Genomic DNA, 17,152 nt, shown 5'->3' with positions numbered 1-17,152 from the left:
CAGACGCATAGGTACGGTAGTTAGGAGTGAATTCATTTCTTAGTGCAGCGGCCTGTGTCGTCGGACGCGGGAGCCCCCTGTTCGACTCCCCCTCGGGACATTAACATTTAACATCAAACAACGCAGACCAGTATGATCCGTCACATACAGTGTAGGTTAGTTTATTAGGACAAGTGCATGACAGTAAGGTTAGTTAGGGTTAGATCTTTAATTTTTTTTATTCAGATAATGGTTGAAGAAGTGCGTCTTTAGTCGACGGCGAAAGATTGGACGGGTTTCGGCTGTCCTAACTGGGGTGGGTAGTTCATTCCACCATTGTGGGGCAAGGACTGAGAATAGGCGACTTCTCTTTGATGACCCCTCTCCTTCTCCTAACTAGAACCCCCCCCTCTCCATCTCCAGTCCTAACTCAACCCCCCCCCCCCCCCCCCATCCAATCCAATTCTCTCTCCCACCTGGACACACCCGTCTCTATGACCATTGTTTCCCCTGTCTCAGGGAACCCGTTTTTGGGACCCCCCCGGCCAGGGGTTTCGCCGGGTCTCTCCACGCCAATTCTCCTGGGTTCCATGTAAGCTAATACACCTTATCAACTGAGTCTACCTGACTGTCTCTACACTCATTGATGGGGGTTCAATTCCCTCACAATTGTCACAAGAGTTCTAAAATGACAGCCATGACCACTACACAAAGTTCTCCGGCCCCCGCTCCTGTCACAGTTTGGCCAGAGGCCACACACACATGCACACATCCCAAAAGCATGCGTTATTATTTTGATTAACTATTCAGTCAGTTTACAATATTTGTTGTTGCTGTTCTCATTGTTTTTCCTGTAGTTGGGTTAATAAAACTCAACTGCAATGTATATCTATTGTCCTTCTGAATAGTTACATAATGAAATACAATATTTCTAGAAAATCTTAGTGAATTTGAGAGTAAAAAAACAACTATTTATATGTTAAACTGTATTTGTCTCTTCAGCCCTGTTACCATCTTCAACCTTGTTACCCTAGTCTCAACCCTGTCACAACTACATTTTTATTAATTATCTTTTTATGTTTATGTAAAAGTAATTTAATGTTTGTTGAACGCTGTCTGAAATGTTTAGATAAATCATAAGAATATAGATTTTAGTAAAAATTCTGAAGTTAAACCCTGTTAAATTAAAAAAAATGCGGTCACAAAAAGCTGCTAATTTCAGGCTTTAGTATATAGCAAAAGTGGGATTTTATGTAATTTTTACATTTGCAATTATTGAATTAGTGTGAGGGACATCTGATTAATAGGAACATGTTGATTTCATTACAAGTACATTTTATAATCATATCATAAACGAATGACCAATGATAATAGAGATGTGATGCCCAAGGTGGGAAAATGTGTTTTTCTGGAAGTTAAATAATATAATGTCCTTAACATTTTTGGGGTAAGTAATACATTTGCGTAAAACATCTAAAAATGTCAAAAGTCTTTTTCAGGGTTTTAATTAATCGATTATAAATGAATACTTTCCGCCAACAAATTGAAATGCTCAGAACTTTTATCTGTGGCTATCAATTAAATATACCGCTTCAAGTAGTCAGCCTGTGTTAAAAAACGAACCAGTTGTGAAAACTAGCCTGCTTTGGCTTCTTTGAATTGGCAGATGAAATTATTATTATAATTTTTTTTATCTACTTTTTCTCCCCATTTTTTCTATTTTTCTTCCATCCCAATTTCGTATTATCCAATTCTTCCTTCCCCTGTCTCGAACGTTGCTAGACCATGCCTCCCACTGGTCGGCTGCAATGTGGACGAAGCCTTGCATCACGTGTCCCCTCCGGTACACGAGGAGGCAGCCGTCGCATCTTTTCACCTGTACAGCGCGATCTCTGTGGCGAGGAGTAACGTGTGGGAGGCTCACGCTGCCCCTGATACTTCCTGATTCTGCTGTACAGGCGCACAAACCGACCTGTAGGAGTCGCTGTCCACAACGTCCGAGCCCCACCCACCGGCTTTCCCACCCCCTAATACTGCCAATTGTATTAGTATGAACGACCAGCCAAGCTGGAAGCAACGCAGAGAGCTGGGCTCGAACCCAGCATCTCATGCGTTAGTGGCGAGCGCCTTGCCCACTGCGCCACTTAGCCGCCCGGCAGATGAAATTCTTAATCCACTGTGGCCAGCTGACTGCTGGTTCATGCTCTGCTTAGGTAATTTTTCACATACATTTATTTTTAATAGTCTGAAATATACCTTTAGTTTCCCTCCATACATCTTTTCTGAGTATTGTACTCATAAAATGTCTTATTCTATGAGTACAAACGATAACTAAATTCCTGTAAAGATCGTGGTCAGCTTTTAATTTACACACCACAAAACAAAGATTATTAATTTCTCCATCTCTTAACGTGATCCACTCTATTGGAAGTAGCTTTTGCTTACATGTATAATGTTGTAACATGCTTTCTTCATACCAACAGCCATCAGACTGTATATGCCTCAATGTGCCTCACTGAGTAACAGATCAAGACGAAAAGTATTTTTCTGGTCTGCATCCTCTTAGCAGTTGTTTTGTATTGAGCCGTACTGTATTGTACCCATTCTGCAATCTGTTAATTTTCAATCAACCAATCAATCATTAAGGCATCTACCAGCGATGCATAGAATCACCAGTAGATCATATTTTACTTAATGACTGTATATCCATAAAACGATATCGGAGGCTAAATTTTTATTTAAATAATTTAAATACTTGAAATATATTTATCAATGTGATTTTTTTAACTGGAGTTTGTTACTTATTATAAAATGTACCTTGGCCTCTGGCTAGACCCATCCCTCTCCTTCTCTACTCACATAAAACACCTGCAGGCCAAAGTCAAAGCTCATCCGAGTACCGTAATAAAGCTTCTTTCACCCTCTCGGCCAAACACACTCTTGTCAAGATGACCATCCTCCCTATATTTGACTATGATCTTGGTATCCCAGTGTGCCCTCAGAAAACTTGACATACTCCATCATTCCGCCATCCGTTTTGCCACTAGTGCACCCTTCACCACTCACCACTGTGACCTTTATAACCTGGTGGACTGGACATCTCTTCACACCAGAAGGCTTCTTCACTGGCTTCAATCATCTATAAAACCATACTTAGTAAAACACCTCTCTACCTCTCCTCCCTTCTGCACATCTCCACTTCTGAGTACAACCTAAGGTCCAGCAACTTCATCAAACTCACCATCCCCAAAATAATGTCCTATAGGAGTGAGTGCTCTTACCTCCTTCCAGGATCACTTCAACTTTCAATATCCGTCAGTTATTGTCAGTGTTATTATCATATCATATTATCATAGAAACAGTGTAATAACAAAAAATAAATAATGATTCAAATAGTCTTGAGATTTTTAATTTACATAAACACCAAAAAAACTCACACACCAAACACATCTAAAACTGTAAGAAATATTCTCCCCGTCTCTCTATCCATCCATCTCTCTCGCACACGCGCCCCTCTCAGCCCTCCTACTGTCTCAATAAAGAACCTTCTCTCCCACAACCAACCTACAAGCCACCACCTGTGGTGCTAAAGGAGCCCAATGGCACAGGTGTAAATAAGTGTGTTTACTATGTGTGCAAAGAGCCTGGCCTTCCCTGGGTCAAACTGCCCTCCGTCACACCTGCACAGATCAACGTGGCTCGCCAGATTCTTCACCGGGAGACTGGATGCCCCCATTGTCAGCTATCCTCCTTTCCCTGGAAATTAAGCCAACTATCTGAGAGCACAGATCGCCCGCATCTCCGCAACTTCATCAAACTCACCATCCCCAAAGCCTGCACGGTTTCTGGCCGCAACGCCTGCCGATTTGCTGCTGCATCTGACTGGAACACCTTACAAAACCCCCTTAAACTCACATCGCTCACTGCTTTTAAACTAAATCTGCAACAGATCATAACCGACTGTTGCACCTGCTGACTGCCTCACAATCGCACGCATAGCGCTCAGACTCTTCTCTCCTCCCCCTAAGCCCCTTCACCTACCTCCCTCCGTCTCCCCCTTTCTTCTCTCTCTCTCCCTCTGGTTCTCACTCTCCCTTTCTCTGTTCCCCCCTCTCTCCCTTATTTATTGTAATTTTCCTTGTATACTATTGCTACTGTAATCTTTTATTTTATTTACTTGTATTGATTGATTGATTGAAAACTTTATTAAACAGATTGCAGAATTGGTACAATACAGTACGGCTCAATACAACAATTGTTAAGAGGATGCAGACCAGAAAAATACTTTCGTCTTGTTTACATCAGGGTCCCCCATTTTCAATTCATCAAGACATTTATGACATACAGATATACAGTACTGTTACATCAAGACATTTATGACACATTAGACAAATATACAGTACTGTTTAAGAGAAAGAGATCATAAAAAAAAGATATATATATATATTATATATATATACATTCGAAGGGGAAGAAACTATACATTGGAGGGGGTTGGGTGGGGGGGGGGGGGTTTCTAATTGCAGCCACCCGTAGGTGCTCTTTGAGAGCGGTTTTGGAGGAGGGTAGGGATTCACATTATTTTACGGCTGTGGGTAGGGTGTTCCACAATGTTGTGGCATAATTGCGACACGTGTTTAGTCTCTTATTTGAGCCAAATCTGGGTTGAACATGATTTGTGGAACTCCCTCTCTAGGTGTTGTGGTCGTGGAATTCATGCATGTACATAACCTTGATTTTGTTGCAGCCTAACGCTTAACCTAACGCTTAACTAATGCGAATAATGCCACCCACCTTTACCAAACCTGGGCTGCCAATATAGCAAAAAGGTTTTGCACAAAACAATTGAACATGCTGGCTGGAAGGCTAGTTGGAAGTGAGGAGGAGAGCCCACAGGAGCCACGTGAAGCTCACCTGTGTGTAGAGAGAGAGAGACATCCACAAACAACGGCATAAGGAGGATTAAAGAACACACACACCCAACACAAACATGGTTCATACGACCTTGGGGTCATAACAAGGGTTAACAAATGCAGAGGCAGTTTGTAATATATTGCGTTTGTAGCAGAGGATTATATCTCTAGGAAAGACCCCATTCCCTCGCTTATTTTTGCCTAATATCACAAACAGTTATCCCCTTTCTGTAACTGTAAAGAATGTCAAGACAGACAGCTGGATATAAATTGACCATATGGCCTCACCCTTACGAAAAAGTATCATGTCAGTTTCACCATGGTACCGGCCATGAATACAATTCTTAACGATTGAGCTTTAGTATTCTTTTTACTGGAGTATGAATGGTGCCATTTGGGAGACATAGCTCCCAAAGATGAGATGAATACATTCTTTAAAGGGAAAAATCCACAATAAAATATAATTCACATGTTATTTCTGAAATATACAGCCCAGTTTCAATTTGTGAATATGAACAACAGGGAGACAAGACTAGTGATGATCAAGAGAAATCCTGGAGCTGCTTCTATAGGATACTATGGCTATTTGATTGTGATATGGGTCCATTTTCTAATTCTGAGCTGTAAGCCCTACATCTAAATAAAACAAATTTGAATATAATGGCTCAAACTAAAATTTGACGAGCCCACAAAATCGGTTGCAAAATTCACCGTCAATGGATCAACCACAAAAAGTGTCACTAGATGACATCACAAATTCAAGTCTTGACACTCTCATTTCCAGGGTGTCGGTATTGTAAATGTCTATGTTTATAGATATTGACTGACTTGTCCAAGATCATTAGCAGTACATTTACATTTACATTTAGTCATTTAGCTGACGCTTTTATCCAAAGCGACTTACAAGTTCTGTACGACAAGCCATCAGGAAGAGCACAACTCTATCAGCTGAGTAACAATGTTCATCAAAGTGTTGAGTGCTACAGTGTAGGTTAGTTTATTAGGACAAGTGCATGACAGTATGGTTAGTTAGGGTTAGATTTTTTTTTTTTTTCTTTTTTTTAATTCAGATAATGGTTGAAGAAGTGAGTCTTTAGTCGACGGCGAAAGATTGGACGTGTTTCGGCTGTCCTAACTGGGGTGGGTAGTTCATTCCACCATTGTGGGGCAAGGACTGAGAATAGGCGACTTCTCTTTGATGACCCTCCCGGAGCTTGGATAGGAGTAGGTCTGAGGCGGCCAGAAGATGCAGAGCGTAGGGGTCTTGAGGGTGTGTAGTTAGAGACCATTGACCGGAGGTAGGCGGGAGCAGTTCCCTTTGCCGCACGGTATGCTAGGTCAAGGGCCTTGAAGCGGATTCGTGCAGCAATGGGGAGCCAGTGCAGGTCCCTAAGAAGTGGGGTGACATGGGCCGACTTCGGTAGGTTTGAGATCAGGCGGGCCGCTGCGTTCTGAATGAGTTGAAGAGGGTTAGTGGCAGTGGCCGGGAGGCCAGCGAGCAGTGCGTTGCAGTAGTCGAGGCGGGAGATGACTGTTGATTGGACGAGGAGTTGGGTGGCTTCTTTTGTCAGGAAGGGGCGTATCCTTCTGACGTTGCTCAGGAGGAATCGGCAGGTTCTGGTTGTCGCTGCGATGTGAGCAGAGAAGTTCAACTGGTCGTCGAGGACAACACCAAGGTTCTTGGCGGTCGGGGACGCGGTCACAGCTGCATTCTCGAGTATTCTTGAGTATCGTCGGCATAACAGTGGTAGGAGAAGCCATGAGACGTGATAATGTTACCCAGTGATTTAGTGTAGAGGGAGAAGAGAAGGGGTCCTAAAACCGAGCCCTGGGGGACACCCGTCCGCAGGGGGCGGGTGGCCGACAGGGTCCCTCTCCATGACACTTGGTAGGAGCGGTCATTGAGGTATGATGACAACCATGTCAGCGCAGAGCCAGCCACTCCCATTCCTGCGAGGGCCGCGAGGAGGATCTGGTGGTTGACTGTGTCGAAGGCTGCAGATAGATCTAGGAGAATCAGGACAGAGGAGAGGGCTTTCGCTTTTGCTAAGTGAAGTGCCTCTGTGACCGCAATGAGGGCTGTCTCTGTGGAGTGACCAGTCCTGAAGCCTGACTGATTAGGGTCTAGGAGGTCATTCTGTAAGAGATAAGCAGTAAGTTGGTTGGATACAGCACGTTCAAGTGTGTAGTGGATTTCCCCTTTTAAAGTTGTGGTGAGTAGAATGCAGAAGTCTAGAATCAGAAAGTATGAGATCCAAACACTATTTAACGTCTCAAAAATCGGTTTGCCTACATTCAGTGCTATGGACAAATGCATGCATAGTCGCATACAGTATGTAATAATGGCAATCGACTATATTGGTGATCCAAGGCAACAACAAAAAAACTACTTCTGAAAACGTTTTAAACCAAATAGTTCCATTAAAGGGTACGTTTTGGACCCCTAGCCCTATTTCCTATTGACCGATGATGTTGTCGATCCTGCAGTTCTTTCTCAGCAGTCACTGTGCTGTCTTCATGCTGGAGAACCTACTCCACAGTGCAAGCAAAATAGCTTTCAGTGTTTATTTCAGGGCTTGTAGACTGGAGTATGGTCCCATTGACTTTGCATTTGTTTTATGGCTAACTCACCGGAGCTGCAAGTATCCAGTATGAAGAACACCATGGATTGTGCTGATGTAGCAGTGCAATGTTGTTATTATGCTAGATTATAACCAGAATACACTGAGAAAAGACTCTGACCATCTGAACTTACCCTTTTAATGAAGAATACACCTTTTCTTTAAGTCACTTACTCAGAACCGTCAAAACAGGCCAGGAAGCTAACCTCCTTTAGATGAGACACCAGCTGTAAATATCTAAAGGAATAACATAATTCATCAGAAAGACTTGACTTTTCAATCGAAGGTAGCAACAGGATCGCTTCTCGAAGTCAGTAACTGAGAATGCTTTGAATATGGTCCTACCTTTAACCCTTTCACTACCACACTACAGAAGGTTAACCTTTCACTACCACTACAGGGTGTTAACCGTCTGTAGTGTGGTAGTGAAAGGGTTAACCTTCTGTAGTGTGGTAGTGAAAGGGTTAACCATTTGGTAGTGAAAGGGTTAAGAAAAGGCAATGGATATCGTTGTGCTATTGTTAACACTGGTTCTAACCGGTTCTACAGAGTGCTCAATGAATGCGAGAAGAATATAAATCGTTTAAAAATGCTCATATTTATTGGAAAAGCTGAACATCACAGGCACAGAGGTGCAAGTTTATTTGAAATGAAGGCATGCCCAAACTTGGCTCTAGCAAATCAAATTTCAGATATGGAGAACTCAAGGCTGTGCTCATGCTGAGAGCTTTTCCATGCATTTTTTTTTAACGTTTGTCTTGTATCGTCCTATGTTAGTATAACGTTCTAAAACATGACAAACATCGTAAGTGCCAACAGGATATATTCAGGAAATGCAGTTTACGTGCATTTCTCCTCTTTTGAACTATACGTAACATTTATAAAAGTTTGTTCCGCGCTGTTGTGTGTGCTCCTTTGAACCGTGTAACGTTTCTTGTGCTTGAACATCATGCCTTTCAAAGTTTTAGTCGAGATTAGCTGCGTCATTATTGCTTAGGTCACAGTAACATTTCAAAACTATGGCCACCGTTTCAAAGTCTTGAAAACACATACAGTACATTGCATAAAGAGTCAAATGAATGTAACAAAAGGTCAAGGTAAACACATATAAAAGAATCAGTGCAGTTCAAGATATCAAGATTTGTTTTCAAGCAGCTCTAAGACAGAAATAAACATTACACTGTCCTGAATAAGTGCAAATATATAGCTTAAATTATTAATTGACTAGAATATTTCTCTCTCTCGCTCTCTCTTTCTCTCAATAAAACAAGCACACATGTATTTCATGCTGTAATTCACATATTTCTTCAGAGTGATGCCTTTTAGAAGTTTCTATTGCAAACAATCATGAACAGTCGAGTAATTTCTCATTCAGTGCAATGACGGTTGGAACAAAGTGGCTCTCGTTGATGAAGTCCCCGGCTATGATGTTGAGCGAGCCGACGTGGGAGCCAGGAGACTGTTCCCTGACCCAGCCGAGCAGCTTCGGGTACGTGGACATGACCAAGTCCTTCAGGGACTCCGTTGGGTGAGAGCAGATGTATTTCAGGTCCTCTGTGAGATTGATGCCCGTAACAAAGAAACCTCCTGTCAAACGGCATATACACATAAACATGCATATCACCAAAAGTATTCTTATAGGCCCATTCAAGCAATTACAAGTGATTACTACAGCTCTTACTAAAGATCCATGTGCAAATCTGTACCCTCGGTTTATAAACCGTGCCCTTGAGATTATGAATCCATCCGCGCAAATCCAAGGGCACAGTTTACAAATGGCATGGATTTGTGATCCGACGAGGGCGCACGGTTTACAAATCTGTGGGCATGGATTCATAATCCAAGGGCATGGTTTACAAATCCCAGGGCGCAGTTTATAAACCGTGCTCACAGATTTCTCTGCTGACCCCAGGGGGTCTCCGTAGTCCGTAGAATACTTAAGTATCAACAGCATAATAATTCATCAAGTCCATCCTGCAAACAAGAATCAGGTGCTCTTACAAATCCCAGGGCGCAGTTTATATAAACCGTGCTCACAGATTTCTCAGCTGACCCCAGGGGGTCTCCGTAGTCCATAGAATACTTAAGTATCAACAGCATAATAATTCATCAAGTCCATCCTGCAAACAAGAATCAGGTGCTCTTTGGAATGGAGGATGATCAATGGTAGTGGCTAGAATACCAACTGTTAGTTAAAAAGCTAAGTGTTTACATTAAAAAAGCCTTTATTGGCAAAGATAAAAACACTGTGCAGACCAATGCATCCTTGAACTAAACATCTTACTTACTAAACAGTTGCTTTATCTTTGCCAGCCATGGGAAAATATAAGCTTTTTAACTGTCAGTGCCATGGACATTCTCATTCTTCTACATCACAGTATTCTACAAAAAGGACAAAGTAAGCTACTTAAGTCAACAGTAAGTTACCTGGTCGCCCCTGTTGTTTCCTGTGTTCAAACTCCTCAATAAGAGCCTCTGCTTTGCATTTGTTGGCCCACCAGTAGGGAATATGTGGCCACAGGTCACCATGAAAGTTGGTCATATGGTGTTCATAGGTCACTATCACCTGGTAACCTAGAGTCCACAGGGTCCTCAGTGTTATTGCTTCCTGAATCAACAGAACAATGGTGAAGAACATTAATAAAGCCCCGCTTCTAACAATAACTACGTAGATAAGTATAAATAGGCTGTAAAATTATTAAAATAGGTATGAATAAGTGATTGAATGAATTGAATGTGTTCCCGCCACAACTATCAACGCTGCCAAGACAATAACCGTAGCTATATTTTCAGCTCACAAAGTGATTCATTTACACAGTGACGATAAAGCACTTTCACTAAATCAAAATGAATTATATCTTTGAGAAAAAAGAAGAAAAAAAGCAGTTTCCGTATAGTGTGTGTATACTTGAGAAACTATCGTATATACGTATCCTTCACATCACTGGGTGTGCGCTCTGGCAGCTTTTCTTTTTATTATCTAAAAAAAACTCTACTTTTCAAAGACATTCAAACAGAACCAAGACTCTTACCATCTTGGGACACAGCTTAGAGGCGAACACATTCCTTATGGTGGTGATGAGCAGCATGTGTAGCTCTTGGTTCAGGCCCAGGAAGTGGCTGAAGGAGAGGATGACCACCTCTCTGGGATGAGCATCCAGCCACTCTCTGATCTCCTTAAGAACAGTCTGTTGGAAAGACACATTTGAGGTCACAATTCATCACACTGTGCTTTTACAACATTTATTTTGTAATAAATGTTAATAATTATTACAATAATAATTGTAATAATTGTATTATTTATTTTCATCCTATTGTTGAACAGTGACCGACGAATACCAATCTGCAATAATGTAAAGATCTCACAATCTCAATGTAACGTCTTTGTGGCTAAATCAGGCGCGTGCCTAAACCTTTTTGACATGGAGGGCCAAAGGGACAAAACATGAGATGGGAGGTTGGCCGTGGGCCAAAGAATGTGAAAAGCGTCAAAAGACATTGATAAATTAGAAAGAAAACATGTAAATAACCGTGTCTTAGGTATTATCTGAATGTGTTGGTTCCTTCTAAATCAAAATACAATTAAGCTGCATCAAAATAGATCAATTACATTATCGCATCACTCTCTGGAACCACTTGGTTCACTTCCAAATTGACCCGTCTCAAACCCCGCCTACTTGATCCTCCATTTGACCGAGGGAAGCAACAGTTGTGATTGGAGGATCAAGAGAAGAGGGCGGGGTTTGAGATAGGTCCATGCTTTGAGCAGCCCTGGCCTCAACGTTTGATGTACTGTACCTCCACGGTGACGGTGGTGTAGACACCGTGGTAGAAGTAGAGGTCCGTAGAGCTATCGTTGGGTCTGTGTGCGATCCTCAGGTCACAGTACCTGACCCCGCAGTCTAGCTGCTGCTTCACAGGAGACTCCTGTTTCACATGGGGAAGCTTATCAGTGGTTGTCCAATGTTTTTTTTAATTTTTTTATGACTGACGCAGATGTCGATATTTAGAGATGGCGGCCGATAGCCAATATGTTTTTTTTTGCATCTGATAAAATACAACAATTTAATAATTATAACAAATGAGGCACACAATTGCTGATCTTAATTTATTTAACACTAATGTTATTGTCTGTCTGCATTGTCTCCGTTTGCTTATGTAGATCTGCACTCTGTCACCGTGGTGCACTTATTTTAAATTGTTCACTCGCACAGCCTGCTAACTAACATCAAAGGTGACAACAATGTGATTCTGTCCCATGAATCCACTACTATCTCTCAGTCACTGTGCCAATTTAGCTTGGTGTATTGAAGCAAAGACAATCTCACACACACACACACACACACACACACACACACACACACACACACACACACACACACACACACACACACACACACACACACACACACACACACACACACACACACACACACACACACACACACACAGGGAGAGAGAAAAGCAAGCAAGATGTATCTGCAGACATTAATTTAGTTTATCAGCCTTTTGAACTCAGGAATCGGCCGATGGCAATTATCTCAAAATTCCAGATTAATCAGCTACCTTTTATTACATGAAGAGACACTCAAACTTTTGTAGAGAGCTATACTTAAATGCTATAACTCTGTACACACCACCCCCCCCAAATGGCCTTGGGTGCATACATGTTTAGTACGGGTGGGCCCCAGTAGGAATCAAACCTCCAACATGAGGAGTGTTAACACAATGGGGACGAACAACGGAGATCTCCGTGTTTCGATTCCACCCGTTGTGGACAGAAGCATGGATAAATCCGTGGCAAGTTGTTATTGCTTTTATTCCAATTTTAATAACCTATTCAAGGTCGCCGACCGGCACTGCAGATTTACCGTACTCTTTGAATTCGACAAAGTGCAATACCGGCCAGATCCTCTTAGGGGCGCTATCGCGATAATGCAGTGTTCCCTGTGGCCGAACGGTGGACTATTTTTTTTTTACTTTCAATGGAGTTTTATGTTAGCTCGATTCTGGATCTGCAGCCTGTAGCAGATTTCACCATGCAATAAGGGGATTTATCATCAGCCAATGGACATATCGATCTACCAGATGGTGATCGATAACGGGGAAATGCTCAGGGGGATCCCACCGGACCACGGTAAGATCTTTTTCACGTAAAGTACATCCCGATCGGGCCTTGTTTTGATAGCCATCCAGGCGTTCGGCCTATGAGGCTAACACGGTTATTGGTAATCAATACTCAGAAACGACGCCCCCCCCCCCCCCCCCCCTTTCATGCATACATGCATGAGGATTGTGTCGATCATATGCAGTTTGAGTTTTAACTGGAGCGTATCTATAACCGAAATGCCATTGGATTTAACGTTATTAGCTATTAGCCCATTATCTCGGCTTCCAGGAAATATACTAGACCAAATCCGGTATAACGCTTATATTCACGGTGCTATAAAATGAGAACGAATTGATGAATTCTTTTTTTATTTAAGCCATTTTGAAGGGACGGTTTATGGTCTCAATTCACAATGAGAATGGACAGATAGCAATACTATAAAGTATAGATTTAGCTCTACAAACAGCCCCACGTCTGTTTACATTTCTCGGTCCTCTTGAGATTAATTAGACTCATCCCAGTGGCCGCGAAAGTGTTAATGCCAAGATCTACCTCCCATTGATGGTAAATGGTGCATTTTATATAGTGCTTTTATCCAAAGCACTTTACAATTTGTTCCACACATTTTACCCATTCACACACTGACGGCGGAGGCAACCATGCAAGGTGCCAACCTGCTCATCGGGAGCAGTTAGGTTGGGGTTAAGTGTCTTGCTCAAGGACACTTCGACACACTGTCCGGGAGGAGCGGGAATCAAACCGGGAACCTCCGGATTACCAGACGACTGCTCTACCTCCCGAGCCACGGTCACCCACTGTGAGCTATACAGGACCACATACACAACTTATTATCAATGATGGATTCAACCGGATAAAATGTGCCGGAAGGTATGGGTTCTTACCTATCTCGATGTGATTTATCTAGAGATATCTACAGCAAGAATTTTAGGTGTCAGTGAAACCAACATTGCAATCTGGTTAGAAGTGGTGGAGAGAATAAAGGCTAGCATATGAACTGTAGTTCCTGGTTAGAAACTAATGAAAATGGATGGATTATCCAAGTGGGGGTCCTGGGGGGGAGAGCGAGCAAGAGCATATGTATGTATTGTATTGGATAGCAAGTATTAGGTAGATATCTCGTAAACTACATTTATATTGATTCAAATGGAATGTATACGGTAGTCCTGTGATTTACTTTGGATATTTACTGTTAGTGCTTGTGTGTCTAATTTTATGTTATGTTTAAAAAATAATACAAAAAAAAAATACAAAAAAATAACTATTAGCTGAATATTAGTTCCCCACTCAGTCTTTACCTGTGTTATTGCCCACTTGTAAACAAATGGACGAATAAGGGGCTTCATGTATTTGTCCAACTTTTGAAGCATGTCTGGCTGAGTCAGGTCAACAGGGGACCTGTCATTCATGTCCAGACAGTAGGTTATTGCGTTGTGGCTTCCTAAATAGGGAAACATATGCAGTGTATTAAAAAGACATGTAGTTGTTGATACAACCAAGGAGGAGATGTATGCAATAGTAGCCTAGTTGTAGAATATTTGCAGCTACAAGCCACATCTTTAGTTTAGGCTATCAATTTCAAATTGTATTGAGTGGGCTCTGTGTCCAGATGAAGCTGGCTATGTGATTCATAAAAATGTCTGGCAGTTATTCAATATCTTATCTTCACAAAAGTAGACTGACTCTAGCCTAAACGTAGATTCATATATGTATTCAAGGGCAAGCTAGATGTTAAACGGAGTAATTTATCCAGTATTCAAGAGTAATCTATTCTAAACACTAAACACAGTAATCTACGGCAGGTATAGTGTTGCCTACCTGGGATGGCCAGGGTGCACAGAGGTATGTCCCATAGGGAACATGGCAGGTGAGACATCCAGCCGTCCATTGGCAAGCCTCTCAGGGTCACCCCATTATCGTCAGACACCACGACTGATGACATCGTGGGGGCCAGTGTCTACAGTTGACAAATGAATGATACTTTTACTGGCATTGGCCATGGCTACTGGGATGAGTAATGTTTTGGTACATTCATTGCTGTATTAGCAAGAAAAGCTTTAGCCTGTCGTGCTTTTGTATAACCGAATGTACATTGGGTTCTGATCCCTCCGTTATTGGCGAGGTGAAATGTGAAATGTACTCCAGTTTGTCACATTAGGTTCCAGCCTACACTTACATGATAGATAATAACGCAGTGTCTGTCTCCTCTTGTCGCCACTCTGGTTCAGTGGGAAACCGGATGAGTGAAACTATGAGGGTGTGCCAGGATAAGTCGTCCATCCCCAAACTCCACGCAATACCATGGCTGGTGTAAAAAAAAAATGAAAAAGAAGAAATGTAGTCTGTGACTATTTAATTATGCGGTAAAGTCTGCCCGTGTTTCAAGTGGCTTTCACTTGCCGGCGGCCCTATCCTCCAGATCCCGTCCAAAAGCGGCGTTTAGCGGCGCATCCCTACACTTGCACCCTTGAACGTGGGTTTATCACAATCTTCCATTAAACTAGCACAAAAAAACTCCACTCTATACCAAGAAGAGGGGAAACAAGTCGTATCTGTGCGCGATATATTCGTTCAATCCATTCTAGTGGTACAACACGTCCCAGGCAATTGAATGGTTTGTGCTTCTAGTAGAACAGTGCAGTCCGGGATGCGTGCCTGTTCAGTGGTGACAGTGAGGGCGGAGACGGTAACGGATTGGTGGGCGGACGAACGCCTTCCCCCCATGGACTACGGTAGGATGGCGTGCTGCTGGCACTGATCAGCAGATGCAAATAAAGCATATAGCTCTTAAAGACCCAGTCATGATATTTCCTGGTTTCATATTTTACACCTACCATGTCAACCAGACCTTCCGTGTAAACAAATATAGACAATTATTTATTTTATTTTATTTTAATGACAAGAAATGCGTCCATTTGTATAGGTTACAGACAGTTGCCATAGTTATTACTGGGAGACTAGGCTACAGTACCCACAGCTAAAAAATAAAAAAAAATAAAAAATAAAAAAAGATTTGACATGGATATTCAACCTATGAATTTTGTGAATGGTCTATAAGCAGCGGTGGAAAGTAACAAAGTATTTGTACCCAAGCACTGTACGTAAGTACAGTTTTTAGGTACTTGAATATTTTCATTTTAGGGAATTTACTTTTAATCCACTACATCTATCTGAGCCCATCAATTACTAGTTACTTTGAAGAAAAAAAATTGCAAAGAACTTATGAAGATAATGGTCTTTCAAATTTGAAGCCTGACAACTTCAAGGATCAGAGCAGCATAACTGGACCACGTACCACTTTAACATAACCTTTAACATAACCTTTAAAGGTCAATGGCTCGAGGGTTTAACACGCAAGCACTAGAATACACAAACATCATGTAGAATGCGTGCTTATACTTTTGATACGTAAGTACATTTAATATCAAATACGTCTCAACTTTCACAATTTTGAATAGAGGACTTTTACTTTTACCAAAGTACTATTTTATCTGGGTATTTGATATGGTGACCTTCTTCCAGCACTGTCTATAAGTCATGTGTGTTAAAGTATTACCTGGGAGTTTTTTTTAGCTTGTATAAGAATCTCCCTTCATGAGAGAAGACTGAGCTTGCTTTTAGTAGGACAGTGAATCAGTGAGGCTTTGCTCAGCCTTCTCCAGGCAGGTCAATAAAACCTGACACAGCGTTAGTCACTCTAGTCGAAACCAACCAGACAAGCAACTATCCATTTACAGTACATCTAAGGTTCTAATATACAGTATGTAAGGCCCAACAATTTCTAATATACAGAATGTATGTGGCCCTAACAGTTCTAATATACAGTATTGAAAGATTTGGGTAGCGTTTTCTTAGAAGATAAAACCATTAAAACAATTCTATAAGTTCACTTGGACCTTAAGCAGAACAAAGGGACATATTATGCCAGGGAGAGAGGATCTTCACCTTCTTCGGTATTCAGCTCACACAGAGAGGACCTGACAGCAACTTAATTGTAACAATTTAGCTGTTTTTGCCAATAGACCTGTTATAAAGAGAATATCGGGAGCCTGTGTGTCGTATATTATCTCAAGGGGAGATTTCATTAGTGACTTTACTTCGACATCCAACAACACAACGCAGAGTCCTATCCTGTAGGAAGACAGAATAAGTAACATTAATTAAAAGTCAACTAAAAGAATAGGTATGTGGCCCAAACAGTTCTAATCTAAACAGTTATCTTGGTTTGGGAATAGCACTGCACAAGACCGCAGCAGACTTCAGAGTGGCCTGTTCAGCCGAACACACAATTGGAGGTGGGCTTCCCACTCTCCAGGACATTTATAACAAGTGTTGCAGGGCCAAGGCTAAGAGAATAATCAAAGACTCTAGTCACCCAATACAACTGCCTCTTTGAATTGCTGCGGTCAGGCAAGTGCTACCGGAGTCTCATGGCCAGCACAGAGACTGAAGGAGCTTCTATCCCAAGGCCATCAGGATGCTCAATGACTCTGTAACAACCCATCATCTAC

The 17,152-nt window shown here is 41.9% G+C and overlaps 1 protein-coding gene across 3 annotated transcripts; it reads right to left on the bottom strand.

Moving 5' to 3' along the window:
* Positions 1-8,111: 8,111 nt before the first annotated feature.
* plcxd1.1 (phosphatidylinositol-specific phospholipase C, X domain containing 1, tandem duplicate 1) lies at positions 8,112-15,274 on the bottom strand. Of its 3 annotated transcripts, XM_084309125.1 has the most exons (7): positions 14,818-15,274; positions 14,460-14,598; positions 13,940-14,082; positions 11,312-11,440; positions 10,546-10,701; positions 9,941-10,121; positions 8,112-9,100 (listed from the first exon to the last, which is right to left on the bottom strand). In XM_084309125.1, the coding sequence occupies exons 2-7, from the start codon at positions 14,581-14,583 to the stop codon at positions 8,859-8,861; spliced, it is 975 nt and encodes a 324-aa protein (XP_084165251.1). In that variant the 5' UTR covers positions 14,584-14,598; positions 14,818-15,274; the 3' UTR covers positions 8,112-8,858. The 3 variants fall into 3 exon arrangements, with proteins under 3 accessions (XP_084165251.1, XP_084165250.1, XP_084165252.1); XM_084309124.1 differs by having other exon boundaries at positions 14,460-15,274; XM_084309126.1 differs by having other exon boundaries at positions 8,112-9,067; positions 14,460-15,274.
* Positions 15,275-17,152: the final 1,878 nt, after the last annotated feature.

This window comes from Notolepis coatsorum, assembly GCF_963971535.1.
Source record: "Notolepis coatsorum genome assembly, chromosome: 2".
NCBI lineage: Eukaryota > Metazoa > Chordata > Actinopteri > Aulopiformes > Paralepididae > Notolepis > Notolepis coatsorum.
The sequence above is the reverse complement of the archived record's forward strand: the minus strand, read 5'-3'. Positions and strand labels throughout refer to the sequence as shown.